Here is a 26,065-nt window from a genome sequence, read left to right as displayed (position 1 = left end):
CAACACAATTACCATGAATTTTCATCATCGGTATAAGAAATAATTGTGCAAAATAGTGGACACACATATGGTTGTTTTGCTATGATATGATAGTGCAATACACACTCGTGTGATTAATATTACTATTCTTCTAAATTTTCCGCGGGTCCTGGCCTTCACATCAACCTAGCTAGCTACCTGACTTGAAACGCTCCACTTGTTGTTTTGCCCATAAAATGTAGGCTAATTGGTCCCTACGGTGGATGTTACCATTACTTCTAGTGACTTGGTATCTGGCTGCATGAATTTTCATCCAAAAGAAAAATTGATAATTACTTGCTTTCTAGTAAATGTACGTTAATTGGCTATTTCCAACAAACAACCAAACACATAAGTACTTCACAATAGGGATTAATATTTTATGCAAATATATATGCTAAATTTGAGACAAGCTTTAGTCAGGTCATAGGATCGAGTATTTAGTGTAGTAATGATTTTTTGCTTTAAGTAGCAAGTTTGCTCTGCTTTTCACAAGCATTTTTAAATTTAAATAACATTTCTAACCCAAAAAAATTGAAGCTTTTGTGAAGATACATCAATATCTCATTACAAAGCAAAAGTCTTAATTACTTAAAAAAATATATTTATAAAAAAATATTAAGAAAAGGTGGGTATATTTACTCTATATAGTAGACATTATTTATATTCTCTTTTTTAAGATATGTATTCCACATATAGGTAAAAAGATCTCTTTCAATAATCTCAAACTACCATCCTTTATGAAGGAAATTGACTCATATGGTTGAGTATTATGGGTAAGTTTTTGGTGTCAAGAATTTGACTTCTCCCTTTTTTTTTGGAAAAAAAAATCCCTTACTTTACTTTTTATTTGACCCCTTGCCTCATTCAATTTACATTTTTTCCATAAATTGTAATAAAAGATAATAAAAGAAATAGATAACAACTTAATATAAACAAAAATTGTGAAGGTTGAATTGATTATCAGAAAAGGAAAAATGAAAGAATTGAGGAAGGAAGAATATAATTTTTGTTTGTTGAGGGTTTGATATAAAAATAGAGGATTATGACATCTTTCATAAGCTTACTGATTGTGATGTCTTATTGAGTCTCATTGATGATGGACAATAACATTTACATTACATTAAAGCACACGTGTACACACACTAATACTCAGAGAGACATATATAAGAATGTTATTAGCAATGAGGGCAATTGCTTAAAACATATTAACTATTTTTTTTTGCTCCCGTTAAAAAATAGATCTCGTCTCCATAAAACATTATTGTTTAAATGAATGTAGAAAGTTATAAAAGATAAAATAAATTAATTTTTTATTATGAAATTATATATTTTATAACTTCACCAAAAAAAATATTTTATAAAAACTAATGATGTTTGTGTATGAAAATATTATAGACTATTTTTTTCTTTTGGATTGTCATTGATCACACTCTCTTGTGTTCTAAAAATGCCTCCTACACTCAGCAAGAGAAGGACCACACCCTCTCTGGCCTTGCTCCCTCCTTCTTCCCTGTTTGTGAGGGCTTCTCCTCTTAGAAACACTTTTTTGCCACCACACCTCTGTTGCCAAAAGTGCTTATTTTATCACGGACTCGTTGTGCGATGCGAGGTCGTTGTGGCGGGGAAGGACAAAGCCACTAGGGAGAATTTTGAGTACACCAAAATGAGGTGGATTTTCAATCAATTTGTTGAATTGTTGAAAATGTTTGATTGATAGAGTGTTGAAAGTATTTCACTCTCCATATTGCGTATAATAATTTATAATTTACAACATAAGAGTAAATAGTGAATTTGTTTAACTTTTAAAAATTCTCTCAAAATTCCAATAAAATAAAATACTGTTTCTCTAAATATATTGAATTAAATGGCATTTAGTATAGTTTAATGAATATTTTAATTATTTAAAATACAAAATTATTTTTATATGATAAACATATTTTCACATTATTATTTTGTATTTTTCCTTAACCATTACTGCAACCTGGTTAACAATTGTGATTATTAAAGAACAAATAGTTGGGTGCAGCATACATGTACAAGTCCACGTGCAATTTGTCGGGTAAGTTATTGAAATTATTAGTTTTAAAATTCAGTTTATATAAAAAAAATTGTTAGGAAAGTTTTAAAGTTAAGACTTTTTAATATGCATGTATATGGGAGTTTAAACAATCATTGGATTTTAGTGGATATGGGTAAATTTGATTGATTTGATTTTACTTTTAATTTTTGGAATTGATAATTTGTTTCAATTTATTTGACTATTGAACTTATTCTAACAAAAAAAAGATAGTAAAATTAGTAATGAAACAATTTCATTACTTTTAATGTGTTCTAAATAAAAGTTGTTTTTTCACAATAGGTATTAAATATGAAAAATGATTTCTAAATTAAATAGTTTCTAATTTTTGTGATTCCATACATATATTCTTTTCTTACCTAATCAATTGCCCCGGGGTTTTCATTCTCTAATCCTTTTTTGGACTTTTCATGTGAGTATGATCAGCTTTTATTCGATGCTTAATTATGTTTTGGTTTTTTGTATTCTGAACTTAAGTTTTTTCTTGTGCTTTTTGAGTTTTTATAGCTACTATTTTTTGTGTTTTCACTCTGTTTTTTGAGTTGGATTGATTTACTTCCAGCACTTTTATTGTTTTCATGTAAGTTTAGAATTTAATTCTTTATACATAATTATTGTCTTATATACATGCACCGTTATATGTTTATGTGGTCATTTATTTTGTTTAAAATTAATCTAACTCATACTACATAGTCAAATGTCTAATTGGTTAAAGTTAGTTCTGTCAAATTAAGTGGTTAATATAAGTTTAGAATTTAGTCTTTATACACAATCGTTGTCTTATATACATGCACCTGTTATATACTTATGTGGTGATTTATTTCGTTTAAGGATAATTTAACTCGTACTACATAGTCAAATGTCTTATTAGTTAAAGTTGGCTATGTCGAATTAAGTAGTTAATGTAAGTTTAGAATTTAAGTCTTTATACACAATCGTTGTCTTATATATATGTACCCGTTATATGCTTATGTGGTAATTTACTTCATTTAAGGCTAATTTAACTCGTAGTACATAACCAAATGTCTTATTCGTTAAAGCTGACTCTATCAAATTAAATGAATAATGTATAAGTTAATATTAAATTATTCTAATAGTATTTAAGTTTAATTCTTTAAAAAAATAATTTTTAATCAAATTTTACTTATTTTCTTACTGAATTTAAAATTTATGAAAAATTAGCCACTTATACTGAAAACTTTCATTTTTGTGTTTATTGTTCATTATTTTCCCAGACGTTATATTACATAATTTTGAATTGAATTAATATACAATAAGCTTAAACAGAAATCATTAACTTGATGATTGTACATTATTAAGTTGATTTTTTTTGTTTGTTTTCAAAAGTTGAATAGTTTTTTTTTTTTTACAGGAATAGTTTACATCGTACTATAATGGTTCTTCCTATAAATTCACCCAATTACTAAATACGGTAAATATTAAATATTATTTATATTTCCAAAATATTAATATTAAATGAATTTAATTTCCTATTTAACATTTTACTCAATTAATATTTTTTTAAAAAAAAGCAAATACTAGGAAGATGTACTATGCCGATAAGATCATTATCCAGCCATACCCCAAAAAAAAAATCATTACCCAGAATTTTATTTCCTCAATACAATTTATGCAATATGCATGCACACCCTGGATTCTTCTTTCGAGGGAAGGGATGGATGATTTTTCCCCCTCAGAAAAAATATGAAAAATCACAAACAGTAAATGCATTGAATTTAATATCACATTTTCCCTAACCGGTTGTTAGGTATCAGTATACGGGGAATGAAAATTTGGGATAGTCTAAATTGTGGCCGATGCATTGCAAGACTTCAACAAGATGACAAATTGCAAAGTGCCAACTTCAAAGATTGCCCAGTGAATAATTGTCATACATATTTTTTCTTTCCTTATGGCGGTAGATGTAAAAGAATACTACATTAATATTATTATAGTATTAATTAGTATTTTAACCTGTATATTTTACAAAATAAATATCTGTTTATATAATTAAAATTCATATCAAATAAATAACTTTTAATATATTGATTATATTATAATTTAAATTTATAATAAATAATTTTTTGATACATTGACCTTTATATAAATAATGAATGATATAAAATTATTTTTAATTATTAACAATTTGATTAAAAATATTATTAAATTTAATTTTATTATAGAGGTAGATAGAATAGATTGAATTCAACAAATAATTAAGAAAAATTAAGTTTTCATAGTATATAGATAAAAATAAATTGAAAGAGAATTTTTTCATCTTCTAATTTGAAATGTAATACTGATATGTAAAATGCACATCCTTATGAAAAAAATTGAGAATGTGTTCAACATGTCTAATTAAGAAAATGAAGAAAGTGAAAGTCTCACTTTTTAAGTTGTATACTTTAATATATAAAATAAAAGTAAATATAATATAATTTAAATAAATAATAATGATTTTGTTTTTTTGACTGAGTATCTTCTTTCCTTTTTTCCTAATATTTTATAAAGAAAATATTAAATAAGATTTAATGTTTTGAAAATACAGAAAAATGATACTTAACACTTACTACCATAAATAAAAAAATATTTTAAATTGACAATAAAAGGATCAAAGTACTTTTTTTAGTTGAATGGTTATATACTACAGTGTAAAATGATTTATCACGGTTATTTACTCATAAATTATTATTTGAATTATTTTAAAATAATTATTTTAAAAATTAAAAAATCTATTGTATGGAATGACTATATATTTTTCTTTTTCTTTGCTTTATTAAATAAAAAATTGAAAGAGAAAAGGAAAACTTGAAAGAAAAAGAAGCAAAGTCATGTGGAATTTGGACAAGTGAAGGCCCTACAGAGTAAATAATGAAAGTTATATAAGACGAGCTATCACAGGGTTTCCAACGTGGAAGTGAAGGAGGAGAGGGAGAAGAAGAAGAAGTAGGAGGAAGAAAAGGGGAAAACGCAAAGAAAAAAAGAGGAAGATAGATCAAGATCTCCCTTGCGTTTGTCTCAGTTGAAGAAATTCAAGAGCAGAACGAGACTAACTCAACGGTATCAGACGTTTCAGGGTTTCAGCACTTCCATTTTTTTTTTTTCCGGATTTGAGTTGGAAGAAGATCAAAGAGGTGAGGGATTTACTGTTCAAACTTCAATTTCCTGCTTTTGTTCTTAATCTGTGCACCTTGATTCTCTGAATTGCTTCTGTGAGTTTGGTTTTGGTAAACTAGGGTTTTGAAAGGGAATCGTGTTTCTCGCGGAGAAATCTTTTGTTTTCTGTGGTAAATAAGCTATTGGATTGAGTTATCTAGTTTTGCAATAAGAGGGGTTAAGAGGATTGAAGAAATTTGAAAACTTAAGAAAGTTAGAGAATTTCAGACACGAAGTGTTTGACATGAGTTCGGCCCTCAAATCATGAGATAAATTGTGTTTCAAGTGTGGATTATGATAGTAGACACTGCAAGTTTTAAAACCATATCGATCTATGCATTGATTTGAAGTTGGAAATGGACTAAGCTTTTGCAAAAAATTTCTGCTATAGCTGCTGTATAATGAGGACAATTTGAGCTGCAAAAATTGGTTTTGGGTGAAACAAAATTTGTTGGGACGTTTTTGTTGTAAGTATCTAACTGGAAATTTTCAACATTCAATCTTGGGTACGAAATTCATAATAAATTTGAGAACGTGGTTGTCTGTTTTAAGTTTTGATGAGTCAGCCTACTTTAAGAGAGAATAACTTGATTCATACATATGATTTTGAAGTGGAACCAATTTTGTTTTAAAGCTTACATAGTTGATTCTGGAAATTTTCAGAATGTCTTGATGACTATAAAATTCCCTGCAAACCATAATTTCGTGAAATTGACTATTCTGTTCTGTATTTTGATGCAGCTAAGTCCAATTTGAATGCTCATAACTTGAGCCAGGAAAATTGTTTTTGATTGAACCAGTGGGGTTTGAAAGATAATAAGTTCTTGGTCCATTAAGTTTCAGAATTCTTTAACCACAGGCCCAGGGATTGCTCCTGGTGCATAAAAATGCAGACCATAGTCGTGCTGAATTCTGATGTAAATCAGTCTACTTTGAAGGATCATAAGTTGGGTAAAGAAACTCCAATTTGTGTGATCCTGAGCTTGTTGGAAAGCTTAGAAAATCTATTTTTGGTGGTAAAATATCAGAATTTATTTCATTGTAAGTCAATCCCAGTTGTGGATAAAAGTGGAGTAGTTTAGTAAGGTTTTCAATTTTTATGCTACAATTTGAAATTTACATGTATTAGGATGTGTTGATTCTTATGATATTTTAAAACTTGCATGCTGTAGTGTAGTCTATGATATATAAAAATATCAGTTCTTTATTCAATTTGTATTGAGAATAGTGTACTTGCAAAGTTTTTGTGTTCTAGTAACAATGTGAAGAAATATGATATGAAATTGTTGGAATGTGATATGCTGAATGACATGTTATTGTCTGGGATTTGTTTGAATGCAATTTCTATATGGGTTCTATGTTAGAACACCCACTTTTGCTGAAACAGAGAGAATAAAACTGGCATAATCTGCTTTACCACAGTGAAGGAAATAAATAGCTTGTGTGCATATGGTATATTTATTTAAGCTACTGGGTGAACAAATCCATTAGCAAACCGTTGGGCAAATGGATCCTTTGGCATTCTTCTGAAATTACAGGGTGAAGGTGAACAGACCCTATATTGTGATAAGCATGTTATGCTTGCTAGGCTGAGCTTGCCAATTGAGGCATGGCCCTAGATATAATTTGGTCAGTTTAGATTTATCTCTAGTTTGGACTCATATACTTATTCATTATAGTATATATAACTATTTTGGTGTAATGGTGTTATTGATGCTTTGGATTTTGTCAAATTTTAATGAGAAGTGAGAACATAACTATTTTACTTTGAAAAAGTTATGAAAATAATCAGTGTTATGAGAAAGTGATATGAAAAAGGATAATTGTTTGAATGTTTACAGTTTACATGTATGCATGTGTGTATTTTGAGGTGTCCTCACTGAGTCTTAGTAGACTCCCTCTTCTAATAGGGATGTGAAGAATGTTGTATTATTCCAATTTTATTTATTAAGTCTATACTAGTTTTGTTAACCCTTTTGATTTGAATTGCTATAAACTATGACATTAATGATTTTGTTTCAAAAAGTTATTATTCATGAAGGTTATTATCAAGTTTTGCAAAAGTGACTTGTAAATTAGGAGGAAATGATAAGCTTTGGAATTATGAAGATGTCTCTACTCTTGGCTAGTCATAGACAATAGATTTGGTCCATGATAATAATGGATTAATATGAAGGAAGGATATTGTTAGATATGAAATCATTCATTAGCATTCAAGCAACGGCTTACATTGGTGCATTATTTTGAAGGTCTTGTGTGCTTAACTTAATATATTTTTCATAAACTAAGTTCTCTCATGGAGTTATATTAATGATAACGTTTCCTACTTACAAGATTTACATCAAGTTTTGGAAATGAGATTTGTCTGTGTGGAATAATTATGCACGGCCTGATAAATGTCGTTTAGGTTCTGTTGTTTTACACATGGATGTCTCATTGATGATCTTTTTTTTTTTTTTTGCACAGATGTCTGTTGTGTTTGACATGAGTTTTGATGTCCAATTCAGTTTTGTTCATGTTGATGCTATCTGTACGTAGGTTCCTAGTTGCTTGGATTGTTCCTCTGGGTGGTGGAGACTTTGTGTATTTTTAAAATATTGACAATTCAAAATGCCAAAGGAGAGAAGGGATAGGTCTTTGTCACATGAAAGTAGCAGAGCCTCACCTTACCCTAGCAGCTCTAGTCGTGTTGGAAGATCTTCTCTTAAAGAGTCAGAGGAAAATGTTAAAGAATGGGAAGAAGCTAGGTGTCCAGTGTGCATGGAACACCCTCACAATGCAGTTCTCCTCATATGTTCATCCCACGAGAAGGGATGCCGCCCTTACATGTGCAACACTAGTTATCGCCACTCAAACTGTCTTGATCAGTTCTGCAAGTCTTTTGCAGACACCTCATCAACCATTCCTCAAGTAGAAGGTCAAATTTCAGATACTTTTGAAAGTAGAATTGATGTGCCCGAAGACAGAAATGAGGGGACTGTCCAAAGTAGAATTGATGTGCCAGAAGACAGAAGTGAGGGTTTGGTTACAATGCAAGCCTTATCCTGCGAAAATGATGCAAAATCAAAGTTAGTATGCCCTTTATGTAGAGGGAAAATAAAAGAGTGGAAAGTAGTGGAGGCGGCTCGTCATTTCATGAATGAAAAATCAAGGAATTGTTCTTGTGAGACTTGCAACTTCAGTGGCACATACCCAGATCTTAGGAACCATGCAAGACTTGAACATCCTCTCGAGCGCCCATCTGCGGTAGACCCAGAGCGTCAGCGTAGCTGGAGGAGGTTGGAGCGCCAGAGGGATCTTGGCGACCTCCTTAGCACACTTCAAACTTCATTTGGGGTTGATGACCCCATAGATGATGGTGGTCTGCTGGCTGTGTTTTTCCTCATTCTTCAGCCTGCTTCCATGTCCAGGGGTACCACACTCCAAATGCGAATAAGGAGACCCACTACTACACTCTGGGGGGAAAATTATGATGGACAATCTGGATCTGATGATGCAAACGAATCTTCAGATGGAGGCTCTGATAATAGACCTCGCCGTGTCCGGAGGCGGCGGACACCTCCACCATGACTTGCAAATGGGTCAAATTTGAATTATCATTGATCCTGGCTCGCCTTCTTCCTCACCCTTCTACCTTTCCCGATGCTCATGAATACATGTCGGTTATTAAATGTTATAAGTATATTTAATATTTTTGCCATCTTTCCCAAGGATTCTGAACGATTGAGCTTGAAATAAAATTTACTGTTGTGCATATTTTTTTTAATAGCCCATCTTGCTTCTTGCTAAATGTAAGATAAAAAAAGAAGAGAAAAACATAGTATGTGAGGTGTGATGTAGTTCCTGGCTTATAAGTTTGAGCTGGAAGAAGATTGTGTTGTTCAATGATTTCATTGCTAGAGTATCTGAAGAGAATTTGAGTTTGTGTTTTTTTCTTCTAAATTATAAAAGAGATTTATGATGAATGTGTTTTGGGTATAAGAGGGAGATATTAAGTGTCAAATTTTTGTACTTACTGTACTTTATAACTTCATATAATATGAAAACCAGGTACTTTATATTTTCATAGAATATGAAACCAATTTAACCATTGAAATGATTTTTTTTTATAAAATATATTAAGTTTACAAATTTTCATACGAAAAAAGTTAATTGGTATTACGTAAATGACCAATTTATGTAGAGTTTGATATGCACAATTACAAAGATTAAATGATTTAATAATATAATTAGTTAAATTTATATTTAATACAAAAGTTATCAAGTGCTGAATCAGTTAATTTGGTATTTTTATAAAAAAAAGTTAATGAAAAATTATCAAGTGGTATAAACTAGAAGCTCAAAACATGTTGGGAATTAATTCTTTCAGAGTAAATTGAGAATAATGTTTCTATATAAGTTGCGGTGTTGATTGTAATTATAATATAAAAGTGGTTCCTTGATTGCAAAGGGTGTTGTTGTAAAACTTGTTTTTTTTTTTTAATATGATATCAACATGGAGTATCTATCAATTGATGATTAATCTTAATTGAGAAATAAGAAATTTGATTAATTATCTTTAATAAAATATTTTCTTTTGATCCCGTTTTTATTTATTTATAAGGTTTGATCTAACATCGTGTTTAATCGCTTAAATCAATAACATGTTGGTTATAAAGTTCTTGTTTAACAGAGACGGCCTTGAGTTGATTGTTCGTCCAGCATGTAATAAATATAAAATTAGTTGTTTTTGTTTACTTTCAAATTTTTGTACAACCAAAATATTGGAAAAAAAAAACTGGCAGTAGAAGCAAGGGAAAAATTGGTTATTGAAAAGAAACAAGAAATTAATACAATTTCTTGGAATCAAAAGCAGCAGAGGAATATTGTAAATAAATCTAATTGTCTAATAAAAGCCTAGTTTTTTCTTAAAAAAGAAAAAAAGAAGGGGTAATTTTCACAGAAAACCTGGTGATGACTTTTATTGTGTCACTTGAAAGCACACGGCATGTAAGTCTACATAAAGTCGTGATAAAAAAGGCATACCAGTTGATGTAAAATTCAAACAAAAAGACCCTTTTTTTATTAAGAGGGTAAAATACATTATTGTAATTTTACTAAAATATCCCCTTATTGAGGTGCTGCTCGCTGAGTTGTTCACATGAAGCTAATGCAGTGGCACGTCGGATTACAAACTGCGAGGGGTGCCAGATTTTTTCCATTCTTATGCAGTTAGTTGTGTGACCTAAAATCTAATAGCCTGTGTTATTTTTTACTGCTATTTGTAACCTATTCTCTCTTCACACGTGCTTTCACCAACAGAAAGTTCTAGATAGTAGATACCACACACTTTGACTTCATCCCTCACGTGTCACAGCCCCTTTAAACTTACCGCATGCCTTCGAGCCTCTCTCCCACACCCCCAACTTTGGTAGGGTTTCTATTCTACTTTCCCTGTTGTAACTAAACCTAGTTAAACAAACTGCAACCTTCACGCTCCAAACAGAAATATTCTTCACTTAGTCCAATGTAGCTATAAACATCATCAATCCTTCCTTAACCAATTTCACTTTCTTCTTCATCAATCCATTATATCTTATTCCTTCACGCTTCTTCTTGTGCAGTCTCCACCACTTAGATCCTTGAGCCAGCAAACAAGTCAAAGCAGTTTGGACTGCAATTGTTGAAGATTCCATCTTTATGGAAATGGTTGAAGAGATTGTCTGTAGTTCTTCTCCATCGTTGATGTGCATCATCCATCTGTCTCAGATCTGTCTCTCTCTGAGGTGGATGAATTTTTCGACGATCGTGATTTTCTTGATTAATTGCACCATAAGGTCTCTGTCTTAATGGTGACATATTTTTATTTTATTTTAATTTGTATAAAAGTTTTTTTTAATAGATCTTAGATAGACTTTATGAAAGTGTTCATCAAATAAGATTATTTCACATTTGGATTCATATTCATATGAAAGAAAGAATATGTACATGAAAGAATTTTCGCATGTTTGTAAAACATTCACATAAAAATCTTCTTTAATGATTCAATGATAATGTATTTATTTTAATGATTTTATATTTTTTCGAATATATTTTCATTACGTAAATTATCAATACAACTCAAATCATTCTAGGCTTAGACTTAAGCATTATTTTTATGAATTTTATTATGACTTATACAATATTTATGGTATTTTATGCCATTTTTTATGTTTTTTTATCAGTCAGAAAAATATATCATGCTTTTGTGTTCTTTGATTCATGGATTGTATTATATTTAATTTAATTCTATTGATTTGGACTTTGCGAAAATATATTATTTGTGATGCGGATTAATTAATATTGTTTATATTAAATATTATTATGTATGTTTGAGATTGATTAATAATTATAAAAAATTAATATTTTCACTTAATTACATGTTAATTATAGTGGGTTTAGCTTAGCCCACTATGCTACGATGAGTCACATAGGTAATTTTTATCAAGGAGAGAATTACGGTTCGATTCGTGGTCATAGGTATTTTTTTTTCCGATTACGGTGAGACCTTGGGTTACCAAAAACTTTATATTTTGCAATCTTATTCATGTTTGGGTTTCTCAATCCACTTCATTGTATCTAAGACTTATGCAAGGCAACTCCAAGTGTTCCAAAGCGTACTATTATACCTACCATTTATGAAAGGATTTTAGCTATATGATACAATATGGTTACGAGCATTATTACATCACAATCTTATTGTCAAGTGTATGTGTGGTGAATGGAAATTTGGAATAATCTAAATTGTGGGGCACAGTAATACAAGATTCCAGCAACATGAAGGGAGTATTTTGTTAGCTATGAAACCATTCGTTGGCATTCAACCAATAGCTTACATCGATGCAAACATTTGAAAGTCTTGTAGTGAGTTTTCAGCAATGGAATACTAATTACAGAACAATGTATCACGTGTAGCATTTCCAGTTGTTGGGTTCACTCTGTCACCAAAAACAACTTGTTACAGATTAAGCATATTTAGACCAATAAAACAAGCATAATAATTTATAGATATAATCATACCCATCAGCAACTTTGCAGAGGTATTCACGTTGATCTTCTCTTAGTGGTACATCCGTGAAGTCTGGTTCCAAGTAAGACAATAAGGCACAAACCATTGAATTCACAAGTTTCCTAGTATCAAATTTCTTGAATGAAGACGTAAATCTTCACTTTATGGTGAGTCTTGGCATTTAGGTAATACTAAGACACAAGTTTCTCCTTGTAGCTAGTATTAGTAATAGTAGTAAATAAGCCTAGTTATGTTCTTAACATTACATTCAGGTTCAGTTGTATCTTCATGTCAAGGAGAATTTTTCTTTGAATATATATATATATACCAACAACCTTACTTCCCATTGTTTTTCCTCTCTCTTTTTTGGTGTACAATGATCACACAAAGGTTAGAACCTATGATGTCATGCATATTATCCAAACCCACCACCATTAGGCTAGCCCTAATGGGGTTATTTGCTTTTCTTTCTCTCTAATGAACCCTTCTATAGTCTTCATAAATAGGTCGATTGAAACCAAAGACCAGTTGCATAATGCATGTCAATAATATACATGCCTTTAATTGTGGACCTATAGATTAGTTAATTAATCACCAGCCAATACCAATGTTATGTCCTTTAATTAGTTGAAAGCTATTATCAGATACATACACTCTTTTACAACCATATTTCGCTTAAAAGCCCAATAGTAGCACATTATAGTTTAAGTGATATTACTAATACCAGCGCCTGTAACATTTGATCCCCTAAAAGAAGTGTTTCCTGTTGCAAGTGCACCTTCCAAGTTAGCATTGCTTAAATTTGCCTGCAGAAAGTGATCATTCATGCAGAAGCCAACCAAAAAGAAATTCGTTAATTACAATGGACTGTGGTGCACTGTCAACTTTGACTCAAATAAAATTTGAAGTTATTATGATCAAATTATCAGATCCTTTCCCATCTGAATATATCCATATGCAAATTTTCCCATTCTGGTCCAATGTGCAATAATCATAGAAGCTGCATTCTTCAAAGAGAGAAACTGTATACCGTGAAGCATTTTTACAAAAATGAGGTGGCAGAAGAGTCCACTTTCTTTAGTAGTGATTTCTTTTTAGATTCATCAGCATTCACTCTTATATGATATCCCTCATATCTCTATTTGGTCACTTTGTAACTTTTCACCTCATCTATATGAAACATTTATATTTAAAATTTATAGTAAAGGGAGAGGAAACAGTTGATCAGATGGTTGAGAAATTTGTGCATTAAGTCTCTCTTCTCTTAACCCCACTCATACAATTGCCCTATATTTAGTCACTGCGATTATGCAAAATTTTGGGTTGATCTGAGTACAATACACAACACAACAAACAAAGGCTTGGACAATTGATTCGATTAAATTCCCATTACCCTATTAATACAGGAAAACAATTACCTTTGTCACATTTGCCAGGGAAAAATCTGCATTTCTAAGATCAGCATCCGAAAGGTCAGCACCTGACAACAAAAAACAGATGGGAAGAGAATGAATGTAAATGGTAAACGGCATTCTAATGTGCATCTTACATTCATTATTATAACATTTAGTGTTGGCCAAACCTGTTAAATCAGCATCAAAGAAGCTAGCACCTATTAACTTTGCACCTTTAAAATTGGCTTGTCTCAGTATGGACTGCAACAGTCAAGGTTAATCAACTAGTTAAATTTAGATCAAAATCACACATTTGATTGACCCCACCATCAAAATTCAAATAGACTTAATTTTAATAAAGATTTTAATTAGAATTTTGTCCAATTATGCATTGTCATGATAAGATTATTGACTATTATAACTATTACTTTAAAATCATATCTAGAAGCATAAAATTCTTTACAAGCACAATGTATCAAAATTAAACTCATTTAAAAAAAAAAGGGAAAAACAAATAAAGTTACACCGTTTTGAAGTCTTGTTTGATCAGAGTCTTGCCACTAAAGTCCTTCCCAGTGAGATCTTGTCCCCTTGTCACTTCCTGCCCGTATGGCCCTCCACCCTGAATTCACCATACCCATCATTCATCAACCCACAAAAAATTCAACTTGAATAACTGGGGTTCAAATTCTCATCTATAGACTACAAAATGATGAGTTATTTATTGATTACCTTGAATGCAAGTGCGGGATCAACAAAGATGAAAGAAGCAGAGAGGAGAGCAACGAGGGTGGCACCAGCCACTGATTCACCCAATGAAAATGTGAGTTTCTGAGATGGTTGGAGACTTTGCTTTGTTTTAAGTCCCTGTGAAGATGAGTGAAATGAAGCAAAGGGAGCTAAGAGTGGGAATTGTTGAATAAGAGAAAAGCATTATAGTATACGAACCAGAATAGGAAGAGGAAGAGTTGAAGAAGCTTTGTTGGGATTGGAGGTTGAGAGAGAAAGATGGGGTTTAGAAATGGAACACAATGAGACGTTGAGAACAAGAGCCATTTCTTGCAGTCACACGCAGATGCAACTCACGACGGCAAAGTGTCATAGGTACCATGTGGATGTGGATAATGTTGCTCGGTCTCAGGATCATCATATCATCTCCTTTTATTTTTGTTGAAAATAATAATAATAATGATATACTTAATACTTTCAAGTTATTTCAACATTAACAATATGATAAGAGTTAACTTATACTAATTTCCTTCTTATATATTTGAAATAAAATGTAATATATTTTTTTTTTCTAATAATAAGAAATATAGTATTACTTCTATTTATGTTTAAGTGTTGATTTTTCTTTTATTATTTTTGTTTTAAAATAAGTTAAATTTGGAAAAAATATTCTAAAATAAGTGTCATTTGATTTTTAACATTATTGCTCTTTTCCACAATGTCATGGTTAGTGTTACTTTAGTTTTTAAATCTAATATTAATATTATTCTCTTTTATCAATTTAATAAGGTTAATTTTAAAAAATTATCACTTTTTTTCATCTGTTTATTAGCTTTTCATGGTATGGGTAAAACAACCTATGACAATACTTATTATGGGAAAGAAGGAGTATAATTATATCATTACTTATTTAATTATTTCACACATGCATTTATTGTGGAGTGAGAAGAAAAGAGGATAAAAAAAAAGGTCTTACTAACCATTGTCCTTATGACATTGATTGAAAAATTAAAGGAGAAAAATATTTATTGTGCAAATCATAGGAGAATGTAAAAAAATTATAAACAATACAATTTTTTGTCTCTTAATACAAATATTTTTACTTCAAATTCTTTAACCAATACCCTTAGGGCACTGGTTAACCTTAAATGACACAAAGGAGTACTATTCTAGTATTAATTTTCTTTTTTACTCATAATTAAATATGAAGTCTATTAATGATATATAATTGTTTTCCCATTAAAGTGAGTGCATTTATTGAGCTATCAACAAAATAATATATACTCATTGGTTGAAAACTTATCTTTTGAACAAAACTTAAATATGTTTTTATTCCTTCAAATTTGGATAATAATTTTTTTAGTCCTTAAAAAAATAATTTATTTCTATTAGTCTCTCAAATTTTTAAAAAACTATTTTTAGTCTCTTTTTGTTTCATGTGTTTATGATTTCACAATTCGTAACAATTTTTAACCATCAAAATTTATTTATTTTTTAAAAAATGATTTATGGTGATTTAAATTGTCAAAATATTTGACTCGTATAGTTTGGTGATTTTTTTTTTTACATATTTGGTTGTTTTAAAGAAGAAAAATAAAAAGATAGATGTAGAATTATCACAATTTTTAACATATTCAGGTTGTTTTAAACTGTCACAAATTATTTATAAAGAAATTAAATTAAAAAATATATTTTTGATGATGACAAATCATCACAAATTATGAGATCATTAACACAAAAAATGATATGGACTAAAAGTATCTTTTCAAAAATGAGGAACTAATAAAAATAAATTCTTTTTTAAAGGACTAAAAGAAAGAATTACCCAAATTTAAAGGACAAAAAATATATTTAAGCCTTTGAACACTAAACACATCTTAAACTATTTAATGTCATGAATAATCTTAAAATAAAATTAAAATTTAGGTTCAGTTATAATTTTGATCTCTTAATTTTTTAAGTTCTCAATTTTGATTTTTCTAATTTTTAATTGTAACATCTAATCTTCTAATCTTATAAATTAAAAATTTTAGTTCATCTGTTAGATAATTTACTAATTATTATGATTAATAGAGTTACGAAGTTAATTAAAAAATTAGTTTTTTTAATAATCATTTGCTTTTAAATCATTTATATTTAACTTTCATAAAAAAAATTGTTTATAATTAATCTATTAATTCTATTAATAGTAATTATTAGGTAATAATCTAGTAAATAGACCTAAATCCTCACTTTGTAAAATTAAGAGCACCAAATGCTATAGTTCAAAAAGGAATCAAAATTAAAAATTAAAAAAAAAATAAAAGAATCAAAATTACAATTTAAACTTTTTGATTTGAATCATTGTCTGCATTTTGGGCTTGTTATCAGGTTGAGTAGGTAGTGTGCATGTACATTTGAAGTGAGAGAGAAATATGCAAACCTTCTCCCTTGCACAGCATCAAGTCAAAGCACGGTTTTTGTACGAAGATACCCTGCATTTAAAAACCAATTCCAGAGTGGTGAATCAAGGTGTACATTTTGTGCACATGAAAAAGCAAGTGCAGGGTCCAATTCCAAACGCGTGTTTGAGTGAAAGCAGCAGGGGAGCAAGATGGTCTCTCAATGGAATGACGGCTCTTGTCACTGGTGGCACTCGTGGAATCGGGTTTTCACCATTTTCTTCTTCTCTCTTTTTATCATTATTCATTTTGCTTTTGCTTTATTCTCATTCTTTCTTTCATTTCAAACTGTGTTATGTTTTAGGCACGCCATAGTGAATGACTTAGCCGCGTTTGGCGCTGCAGTGCACACTTGTTCCAGGAACCAAACAGAGCTCAAAAAGTGCTTACAAGAGTGGCAAACTCAGGGGTTTCAGGCTACTGGGTCGGTGTGTGATGTGTCTTCACCACCCCAGAGAGAGAAGCTCATTCAGGAAGTGGCATCCACCTTCAGTACTGAGCTTAACATCTATATAAGTACTACTCATAATGCTAAGGCAATGCATTGCGTTACATTTTATTTATAAGCTTAATATATGTTAGGAGAGTTCAACCCTTTAAATGGATCTAACTATCTTGACGGATTAATTCTTGTTCTCAGTTAGGGGTACCCTAGGTTCACCTAAAAAAGACTTATTTAAAATCTTATGTATAAATCTTTGAAATTTGAATGGTAACTGGAGAGGGGTGTGAGAAAAATATAATATATTACAAACTGCGTGCTTTCTTCTGTGTCAAATGATAAATAATCCGTGTCAAAGCAGAAACTAGTAATTATATAGCTCATTGAATTTACGTGGCAACTGACAAGCACATTTTTATATAGCTAGATTTGTTTAATTTGGTTGACCTGAACAATGTGTGCATGAAGAATGATTCGCTTTCAAAGTAGTCTCCTTCCACTTGATATTCATCAATAAATTCTTTACAGTAACACTGGTTAAGCATTCATATGCGTGACTTTGTGTTTTAGGTGAACAACGTCGGAACAAACTTTAGAAAGCCAACCGTTGAATACAGTGCTGAAGAATATTCAGAGCTGATGACAGTTAATTTAGACTCTGGTTACCATCTGTGCCAACTTGTATATCCTCTTCTAAAAGCATCTGTAAAGGGAAGCATTGTGTTCATTTCATCTGTTGCTGGTGTGGTCAGCTTGGGTACTGGATCTGTCTATGCAGCATGTAAAGGTGAGTGTGAGTGCTGTACTCATTAATCACTATGTCTTTTCTTTCATTCAAGTGAGATTAATAAAAATTACTTCTAGAATCCTTATGTTTCAGTTCCTACACTTACAAACCATTCGTTTTAGTTTTTACACATGCACTTTTTTTATTCATTTTAGTCTCTATAATTTTTGGATGGTAGAGACTAAAATAGATTAAGAAGTGTTGGGACTAAAACAAGTAGTTCTCAGATATAAGAACAAACACTTAAAGATTGAACGGTTATATAGAGTAAATAAGTAATTAAACCTTGATAAAATGTTATCACAAAAAACAAAGATAATTATATTTGTTGTCATCTGAATTTTCGGCTGCAATTAATCAGCTTAGCAAAAATCTGGCTTGTGAATGGGCAAATGACAACATAAGGAGTAACTGTGTTGTACCTTGGGCAACCAGAACCCCACTTGTTGAACATGTAATGTACTTGTTCCTTTTTTTTTTTTTTTTCCTTACCTGTTTTCCTTTCTATGTAAGCCTTAAAAAAGTATTACTTGGTAGACAAGACATGAGTCTCTCCTAACAGTCGATGTGTAAATCATGCTTGTCAAACTACCTAATGAACTCTACCCCATAACTTAAACACACCCAATGTTTCATACAGGATACAGTTACTCTGCTGGAATGTTACTTGGTGCATGTTTGGGGCACAGCCTCCCCTTTCAAAAGTACATCGAGAGCAAAAGATTCATTATAGTTCGTTCGCCAAAAGAACGTTTGACACCTTCCATCAGATTTCCAATAGTCATCCAAACATAGTTTTAGGCATCCAAATGTCTACATGTGGTCACCACCATCGTTTTCTTCAATCCTAGATCTACTACATTCCACTAACTTGCAAAGTTTATTCAGAACAATAACTATACAAAAAAAGAGATTTTTAATTGACATTCATCTTAAACTTCACCAGAATAACTACGTGCCATATATATTATAAACTCCCAATATCAAAGCCAATTTTACAAATGTTTACATAGGGCATGTTTGGATTTCCATTGGGATGGTTTCAAAAGTATATTTGAGAGTAAAATCAGTTTAGGTTATGTTTGGTTACCTCCTAAAAGTATGTTTGAGAGTAAAATTTTGTCTTAAAACTGAGTTTTGGAGAAGTAAGACTTGAGATACAAAACTCAGTTTTCAAACTTTAATCCAAACATGCACATAATCTAAAGTTTGGATGCTAAACGACTGTCTAACCTGACATACCGAAGCTTTTAGAATCTATAAGGTCTATTGGTGTGGCAGTTGCTTTATTGGCTTTGTGGTTTGCTGATATCTTCTAAAATCATCAAAGGGTGAGTTCAAACATGTTATCAAATAAAGAAAAAGGTTTAGTTGTGTACGGATGAATTATTGAATTATTTTGACTATCAAGTATTTCCTGTTTAATTACCACTTTTGTATTTAATTTTGTTGTTTCTTGAAATTCTTGACTATTTTCACCTTTAAATTAAGTACTGCTAAGAATGCAACACTGTAGATTCCGAAGTCAACCTAACCTAGCAAAATTTTTTCAGTTTTTCTACTTGGAAATTACATGTCTATTAATATTGGGATGATGAACTTTTGCATTATCAAGAAAATCCATTTATTCAATGTTTTGGCAATTGAAGTTTGAATCAGAGGTAAATTTTGGCAGATATTTTGAAATTTGAACTAGATCAATATGTTTAGTGTATGTTGAAAATAGAACAGAACTAGACTTGCAGTTAGAAAGTAATACGTTTTGTTTCCACTAAAAAGACTAGAATATGAAGAATAGAACCATTTCTTTTCATTTCATTTTGTGTGTGCCAAAAGCCATCTTAATTGTCTGTTGTTAGAATTATGGATGTCCATGTGTTCGATCTAACTTGTTTTATTTTTTTGTAGTTGTTCCAAAACCAAAAGTTTGTGGAAGATATTTTGTCTCGGACCCCTCTTAAGAGCATTGCAGAAGCGGAAGAAGTGTCATCACTGGACAAGTCAAGTTATTTGTGTTGATGGAGGATTAACCGTCAATGGATTTGAACCCAGCATGAGAATTACCTGAAATTACTTTACTGTTTTTCTGTGAAACAAATGATTCCCATTTGATTTCATTTTCCCTCCTTTCTAGTTGTCTATGAGAATCGGTGGTCTTATTAAACTCTCATAAGTTATAAAAGGTGTGAGCGGATGTAAGATGACAAAATTGATGTAATTAGTATTTGAGCTCGAGCTTAAGTTTTTTAAGTCCAAATTAAATATGGGTTTTAGCCTGATCCAATAATGATCAAATGCAGGCTAAGCCCATAAAAAATGAACTTTTACAGAATTTTGATTTCATTATTTAGACCCAAATTTAATATGTTTTTTTTTGGCTAAATCCATTATAGCCTGCAACCCAAATTAGCTAGATAGCCTATTTTGTCACCTATAACTTTACTTATATTATTGACATAATCACTCAAATATACTATAATTACTCACAAATAAATATACTTCAATTAACATTTTTGTTATTAAATTTAGAAGTAAAAATCAATATAAATTTTTATATATAACATAAAAACCACTTAAAGTTAAGATCAATTTAACTAATATTTTCTAATAAAAGAAAATAAATTGATTTAATATATATACAAAATAATAAAAAATAATTATTTTTGTAAAAATCAAAAGAGTTAATCTTCAATCGAATGTATGATTTCATTACAATCCTTTTCCTTAAAATATTTTTTATGCATCATACCATATATTATATTCATTTTCTCAAAGTAAATGTAAAATATTTTTCTTATAACTTTTTGAATAATGAGTAATAAAATTTTGTTAATAATTCGCAACAATATATACATATTTTCAAACAGCAAATAGTAACGCAAATACAAAGAGTTTTTGCTTGGTGATCCAACTATAATGTGTCGTGTGTGATAATTTTATAATAATTAGAAAAAACTACATAAATCTCCTCTGAAATTTTCATTAATTACATGTACACCATATCATTTTGTTCACATTACTCTAACACAATTAATTAAGCTCATCATCTTTTTTTGCAAACTGAAAAATATCTGTCCCCAACACAAACAATCCCAATCCTCATCCGCTAGGGCGACGGTCAAAGTGCGGAAGTGAGAGCTCTAGTGATGTTTCAGATTTGGAATGGATTTTGTTGGATTTGGTGATGTTATTATTGCAATTAAATTCATTTTAAAATTAGTATAATTTTATTAAATAAATAATATATTATAATAAAATATAAAAATATAATAATATTTACCATAATAGAATATAAAAAATATAACAATATTAATCAGTTTTATTGATAACTATTTTTTGTCAGAAAACTTACTTAATCATTTTTAGTAAAATATCTTTTTTTAACCTTTTTTTTTTTGGATCTGTAACAATCAAACTCAAGACTACGAACCAATAACTTGCCGGTACTATCAAATAATTTAAATTAAAATTGTTATTTTAAAATATATATAAAAAAAAAAAATAGGGTGCTTCAATGGAGGCTCAGGCGGCTTAACTGGATCTAGTCAAGACATGGACCTTGGACGAACATAATTGCCTGCACTTAAAAAACACATTAAATGTATAATTAATTCAATCATTTTCTATGCAATATATTAATTAAATCATTAAATGTTTAATTAATTATATAACATAAATCAAGGGGCGAAGACTTTGTCAACTTGAATAAACAAGTTCCAAAGGCGTTTTAGAGTGAAAAGAAAAAAAAGAAAAAAACAGAGGAAGATGGCAGAAGCAGGAAGCAGCATTAACAGAGGAGCAAGATGGTCTCTCAATGGAACGACGGCTCTCGTCACCGGCGGCACCCGTGGGATCGGGTTTTGATCATTCTCTCCTTCTCACATTCTGTTTTGTGATTATTATTCATTTTGCTCTGTTCTGATTCTTTCATTTCAAATTCTGGTTCAGGCACGCCATAGTGAGTGACTTGGCCGCGTTTGGCGCTGCTGTGCACACTTGCTCCAGGACCCAAACAGAGCTCAACAAATGCTTACAAGAGTGGCAGAGTCTGGGCTTTCAGGTAACTGGGTCGGTGTGTGACGTGTCCTCACCATCCCAGAGAGAGAAGCTCATTGAGGAAGTCACTTCCATCTTGAATGGCAAGCTTAACATCTATGTAAGTACTACTCATAATGCTAAGGCTATACATTTCATTTGATTGTATTTACAAATTTATGTACTAGTAGTATTAGATCTAAAGTTTATTTTTTAATTCACTTTTTTTACAAAACTTTTGTACATGATCATTTAATGTCATATTATTAGAATTATTATAGGTGCACTTTATGTTGTTTTCCAATCAGAATTAGAGTTTCACTTTGATAACCTGCATAATAAAGCTTTCCATTAAAGGTCAATCTAGATTAACGAGGTGAAACTTTCATTTTGATTGAAAAGCAGTACTAAAAGCACTTATGTAAGTGAATTTGTTTAAGCAAAACAACATACAAGACTTGTCCTCCCAAAACACCTTAAATGTCATACAGTTACTACATCTATTTTCTTAATTTATCCATTGATCAATCTTTAGAGTTGAAGTAAACAACAAACTTTTTTCTCGGTTAAATATATAGCTTATTGAATTTGTTTGAGGGAGCTAGTTAATTATCCTCCAAAACCATTGATGATATATGTAACAAGTACATTGGTTATAGCTAGATGCGTTTCATTTGGTAGACCTGAACAATGTGTGCAAATGCTGCCTATTTGAGATCATAAGCTTCCATCACTGACTTTGTTTTATTTTAGGTGAACAATGTTGGAACAAACTTTAGAAAGCCAACCATTGAGTACACTGCTGAAGAATATTCACAGCTTATGACAGTTAATTTAGACTCCTCATTCCATCTGTGCCAACTTGCATATCCTCTTCTGAAAGCATCTGAAAATGGAAGCATTGTGTTTATTTCATCTGTTGCTGGTGTGGTGAGCTTGGGTACTGGAGCTGTTTATGCAGCAAGTAAAGGTGAGTGCTATACTCATCAAGTCTTTCCTTCGTATACATGTGATTAATCAACTTTTATCACAAACTAAGATAATTTTAACTTTTTGTCCACTGAATTTTCAGCTGCAATTAATCAGCTTACAAAAAACCTGGCTTGTGAATGGGCCAAAGACAACATAAGGAGCAACTGTGTTGTACCATGGGCAACCAGAACCCCACTTGTAGAACATGTAAGTTACTTGTTCCCTACTTTTATTTTTCTTGGCCCTTTTCCTTTCTACCAAAGCCTTAAAAACAATATTACTTGATAGACAATACATTAGCGAACCATCCAAGTCCTGCAAGATTGGGAAAATGTTTGTTAAGAAGCACTAAACTAATTGTAGAGAGAGAGAGATTTTAATGACATTCATGATAACTTTCACCAAAATAACTACATGTCATATACTATGAACTCCCAATATCAGAACTTGTTGGACTATAATATGATTTGAAATCTCACATCGAATAAAATTAAAAAAGTTGAGCATTATATAAGTAAGGAGAAAACCCATAAATCTGAACTTTTAGATTTTAGACTAAAGTGTGGTGTTAGATTCAATTATATAGTTGGTTGCTCATGACTCATTGATGAAAATCTCCCCATACTAAACCACTACCTAACCCAACTCATTGATTCTTTTAGAATCTATTCCGGTTGTGTCTAACATAAAAGATAACCGTTTCGTGTTTAATTTTGTTGTTTCTATAAATTCTTGACTCACCTTTAAATTAAGTACTCTAGGCCTGCCATACGGTAGGTTTTGAAGTCAATACTTACAGACCCTACCTAACCTGGCAGAGTTTTATACTTTTTCTGCTTGGAGATTATATGCCTATTATATTGGGAGGATGGACGTGTGCATTGTCAAGAAAATATTTTTATTCAATGTTTTGGCAATGGAAGTTTGAACTAGAGGTAGAGTTCGGCAGATATTTTGAACTAGTTTTGGCAATTGTATGTTTGGTTTATTTTGAAAATAGAACACAATTAGACGTGCAGTTAAAGACTAATACTTTTTTATTCCACTGAAGGATAGAAGTACAACATGAATAATATGTTCAAAAGAGTGTGTTAAGGAACGTAGTGCTGGTATTTGTCTTGTTAAAATTATGACGTCTATGTGTTTGATCCAACTTCTTTCTTTATTTTATTTTATTTTTAGTTGTTGAGAGACCAAAAGTTTGTGGATGATATTATGTCTCGAACTCCGATTAAACGTATAGCAGAACCCGAAGAAGTGTCATCGTTGGTGACTTTCCTTTGCTTGCCTGCTGCTTCTTACATCACTGGACAGGTTATTTGTGTTGATGGAGGATTAACGGTGAATGGATTTCAACCCAGCATGAGAATTACCTGAAATTACTTTCCTTCCATCTTTGTGGGAGTAGAACAACGATTCTCATTTGATTTCAACATGTGTGTGACAAGCCATGTCAATTTCGTTTTTTCTCCCTTCTAGTTGCATATGAAAATGAATGGCCTTATTTAATTCATATGAACAACTTATATAATAAATGGAACATCCTATTTAATAGTACTAGGTTTGATGTTTTTTTTTCTTTTATAATAGAATAAATAAATTATACATGGCTATTGTAAATTATCTTAAAATTTATACAAAATGATTTCTCATTAGTTAATCATATAAAAACTTTTACACTAGCCATGCATGCATACTAAACACAGTGCTGAAGAATATATGGCTAGTTTGGTTCTCTGAATTTAGCCCGTGAATATATGGCCAGTTTGGTTCTAAATTGTGCCATAAAAGACACTCGTTTTTTAAAAAAGCAACTTTTATTTTTATAACAATTTAACAAGCCATGAGGCGTTTTGCCAATAATAATAGCCCATAGTGCGTGCCATTAATTAGATTTAACTTTTTCACGTGTATTCTTTTTTTTTTAAAAATGTAAATTATATTAAATCCAAAATGATACAATAATAAATGGGGCATATCCTGCAACTAGAGAAAATCAAAAGTCTCCCTAATACAAGAAGACCTATATCAAAATACTAAAACAAATGCAACAGGTGTGTTTGTCTATACATAAGAAACTTAATCTTGCTAATAATCTTTATTACAGAAAATTGATAATCTTCAAAAATCAGCTTGTTCCTAGACAGCCAAATGCAGTAGATTGTAATTGTTATAGCCAAACAACATAATTTTCCTTGAATACCTAATGTGAATCTGCCCCTAATTAAAGAGTCAGTAATGCGTTGTAAAGAAGTAAAACGTCTGCGAAAAGGAGTCAAATCACGAATGTGAGCCCAAACTTGGAGAGATTTTCTGCAAGAAAAGAACAAATGAGCATTTGACTCAGCCTCATTTGAACATAAAAGGCAGAGGGAACCCTTGTTCAAAAAAATAACTTTGTCAAGAGTAAGTAGTCGGTTCCTTTTAGCAAGCCACATAATGAAAGACATTTTATGGGGGATTGCTGGGTTCCATATAACAGAACACCAACTAACAGTAGGCTTGACACCTCTAATGTATTCATAGACTTTGCCAACAAGCAATTGTTCATTGGTGCTCCAAGATTGAATCCTCTTTTTGGTCTCTTCCGTACTTAGCTCCTTCGAGATAATAAAGTCCCTTATTTGAATGATTTTCTTTATCAAAACTGAATCTGATGAAGAAGTATTGTAATTCCACACACCGTTCCCTTTGAAATAGTAATGGTGAACCCACCGAACCCATAGAGAATCTTTCTTACAATGAAAGTCCCACAGGATACGGGAAAGAAACACAAGGTTTCAGTCCTTGAGATTAAAAAGACGTAAACCCCCTTCTTTTTTCGGAGAACAAACTACTGACCAAGCAACCAAGGACTTGTTTTTGCCAATATCCGCTTTGCCCCACAGAAAATTACGGCACGAAGTTTTGATCTGGTCCAGAACAGATTGCGGCAAAGAAAAAATCCTCATCCAAAACTTCACAATTCCTTGAATAACTGCTCT

The 26,065-nt window shown here is 31.1% G+C and overlaps 4 protein-coding genes across 6 annotated transcripts; 3 read left to right on the top strand and 1 right to left on the bottom strand.

Moving 5' to 3' along the window:
* Positions 1-4,994: 4,994 nt before the first annotated feature.
* LOC100815892 (uncharacterized) lies at positions 4,995-9,093 on the top strand. Of its 3 annotated transcripts, XM_014770951.3 has the most exons (3): positions 4,995-5,232; positions 5,996-6,295; positions 7,793-9,008. In XM_014770951.3, the coding sequence occupies exon 3, from the start codon at positions 7,865-7,867 to the stop codon at positions 8,822-8,824; it is 960 nt and encodes a 319-aa protein (XP_014626437.1). In that variant the 5' UTR covers positions 4,995-5,232; positions 5,996-6,295; positions 7,793-7,864; the 3' UTR covers positions 8,825-9,008. The 3 variants fall into 3 exon arrangements, with proteins under 3 accessions (XP_014626437.1, NP_001347347.1, NP_001347348.1); NM_001360418.1 differs by lacking the exon at positions 5,996-6,295 and having other exon boundaries at positions 5,012-5,232; positions 7,721-9,093; NM_001360419.1 differs by lacking the exon at positions 5,996-6,295 and having other exon boundaries at positions 5,022-5,232; positions 7,793-9,093.
* Positions 9,094-12,074: 2,981 nt separating this feature from the next.
* Positions 12,075-14,798, bottom strand: LOC100806792 (thylakoid lumenal 15 kDa protein 1, chloroplastic-like). Its single transcript, NM_001254030.2, is given in 8 exon segments — positions 12,075-12,210; positions 12,293-12,353; positions 13,006-13,087; positions 13,700-13,761; positions 13,864-13,936; positions 14,202-14,297; positions 14,408-14,542; positions 14,624-14,798. Coding segments are annotated over 8 exon segments (669 nt in total). The 5' UTR covers positions 14,732-14,798; the 3' UTR covers positions 12,075-12,158.
* Positions 14,799-16,686: 1,888 nt separating this feature from the next.
* LOC106794151 (tropinone reductase homolog At5g06060) lies at positions 16,687-20,093 on the top strand. Its single transcript, XM_014770441.3, has 5 exons — positions 16,687-17,051; positions 17,150-17,357; positions 17,858-18,072; positions 18,420-18,528; positions 19,983-20,093. The coding sequence occupies exons 1-5, from the start codon at positions 16,819-16,821 to the stop codon at positions 20,091-20,093; spliced, it is 876 nt and encodes a 291-aa protein (XP_014625927.3). The 5' UTR covers positions 16,687-16,818.
* A 1,547-nt stretch (positions 20,094-21,640) lies between these two features.
* On the top strand, positions 21,641-24,635 carry LOC100800947 (tropinone reductase homolog At5g06060). Its single transcript, XM_003552747.5, has 5 exons — positions 21,641-21,931; positions 22,023-22,230; positions 22,863-23,079; positions 23,182-23,288; positions 24,264-24,635. Exons 1-5 carry the CDS (start codon positions 21,840-21,842, stop codon positions 24,456-24,458), a joined length of 819 nt encoding a protein of 272 aa, XP_003552795.1. The 5' UTR covers positions 21,641-21,839; the 3' UTR covers positions 24,459-24,635.
* The last annotated feature ends 1,430 nt before the right edge of the window (positions 24,636-26,065 follow it).

Source organism: Glycine max, chromosome 18, assembly GCF_000004515.6.
Source record: "Glycine max cultivar Williams 82 chromosome 18, Glycine_max_v4.0, whole genome shotgun sequence".
NCBI lineage: Eukaryota > Viridiplantae > Streptophyta > Magnoliopsida > Fabales > Fabaceae > Glycine > Glycine max.
This window is presented reverse-complemented; position numbering and strand designations above follow the sequence as displayed.

Coding starts and splice junctions, on each gene's coding strand:
- LOC100815892 (NM_001360418.1), top strand. CDS start 7,865: ATGCCAAAGGAGAGAAGGGATAGGTCTTTGTCACATGAAAGTAGCAGA.
- LOC106794151 (XM_014770441.3), top strand. CDS start 16,819: ATGCAAACCTTCTCCCTTGCACAGCATCAAGTCAAAGCACGGTTTTTG. Junction 17,358..17,857: donor GTACTGAGCTTAACATCTAT/ATAAGTACTACT, acceptor TTTGTGTTTTAG/GTGAACAACGTCGGAACAAA. Junction 18,529..19,982: donor GAACCCCACTTGTTGAACAT/GTAATGTACTTG, acceptor ATTTTTTTGTAG/TTGTTCCAAAACCAAAAGTT.
- LOC100800947 (XM_003552747.5), top strand. CDS start 21,840: ATGGCAGAAGCAGGAAGCAGCATTAACAGAGGAGCAAGATGGTCTCTC. Junction 23,080..23,181: donor TGTTTATGCAGCAAGTAAAG/GTGAGTGCTATA, acceptor CTGAATTTTCAG/CTGCAATTAATCAGCTTACA. Junction 23,289..24,263: donor GAACCCCACTTGTAGAACAT/GTAAGTTACTTG, acceptor TTTTATTTTTAG/TTGTTGAGAGACCAAAAGTT.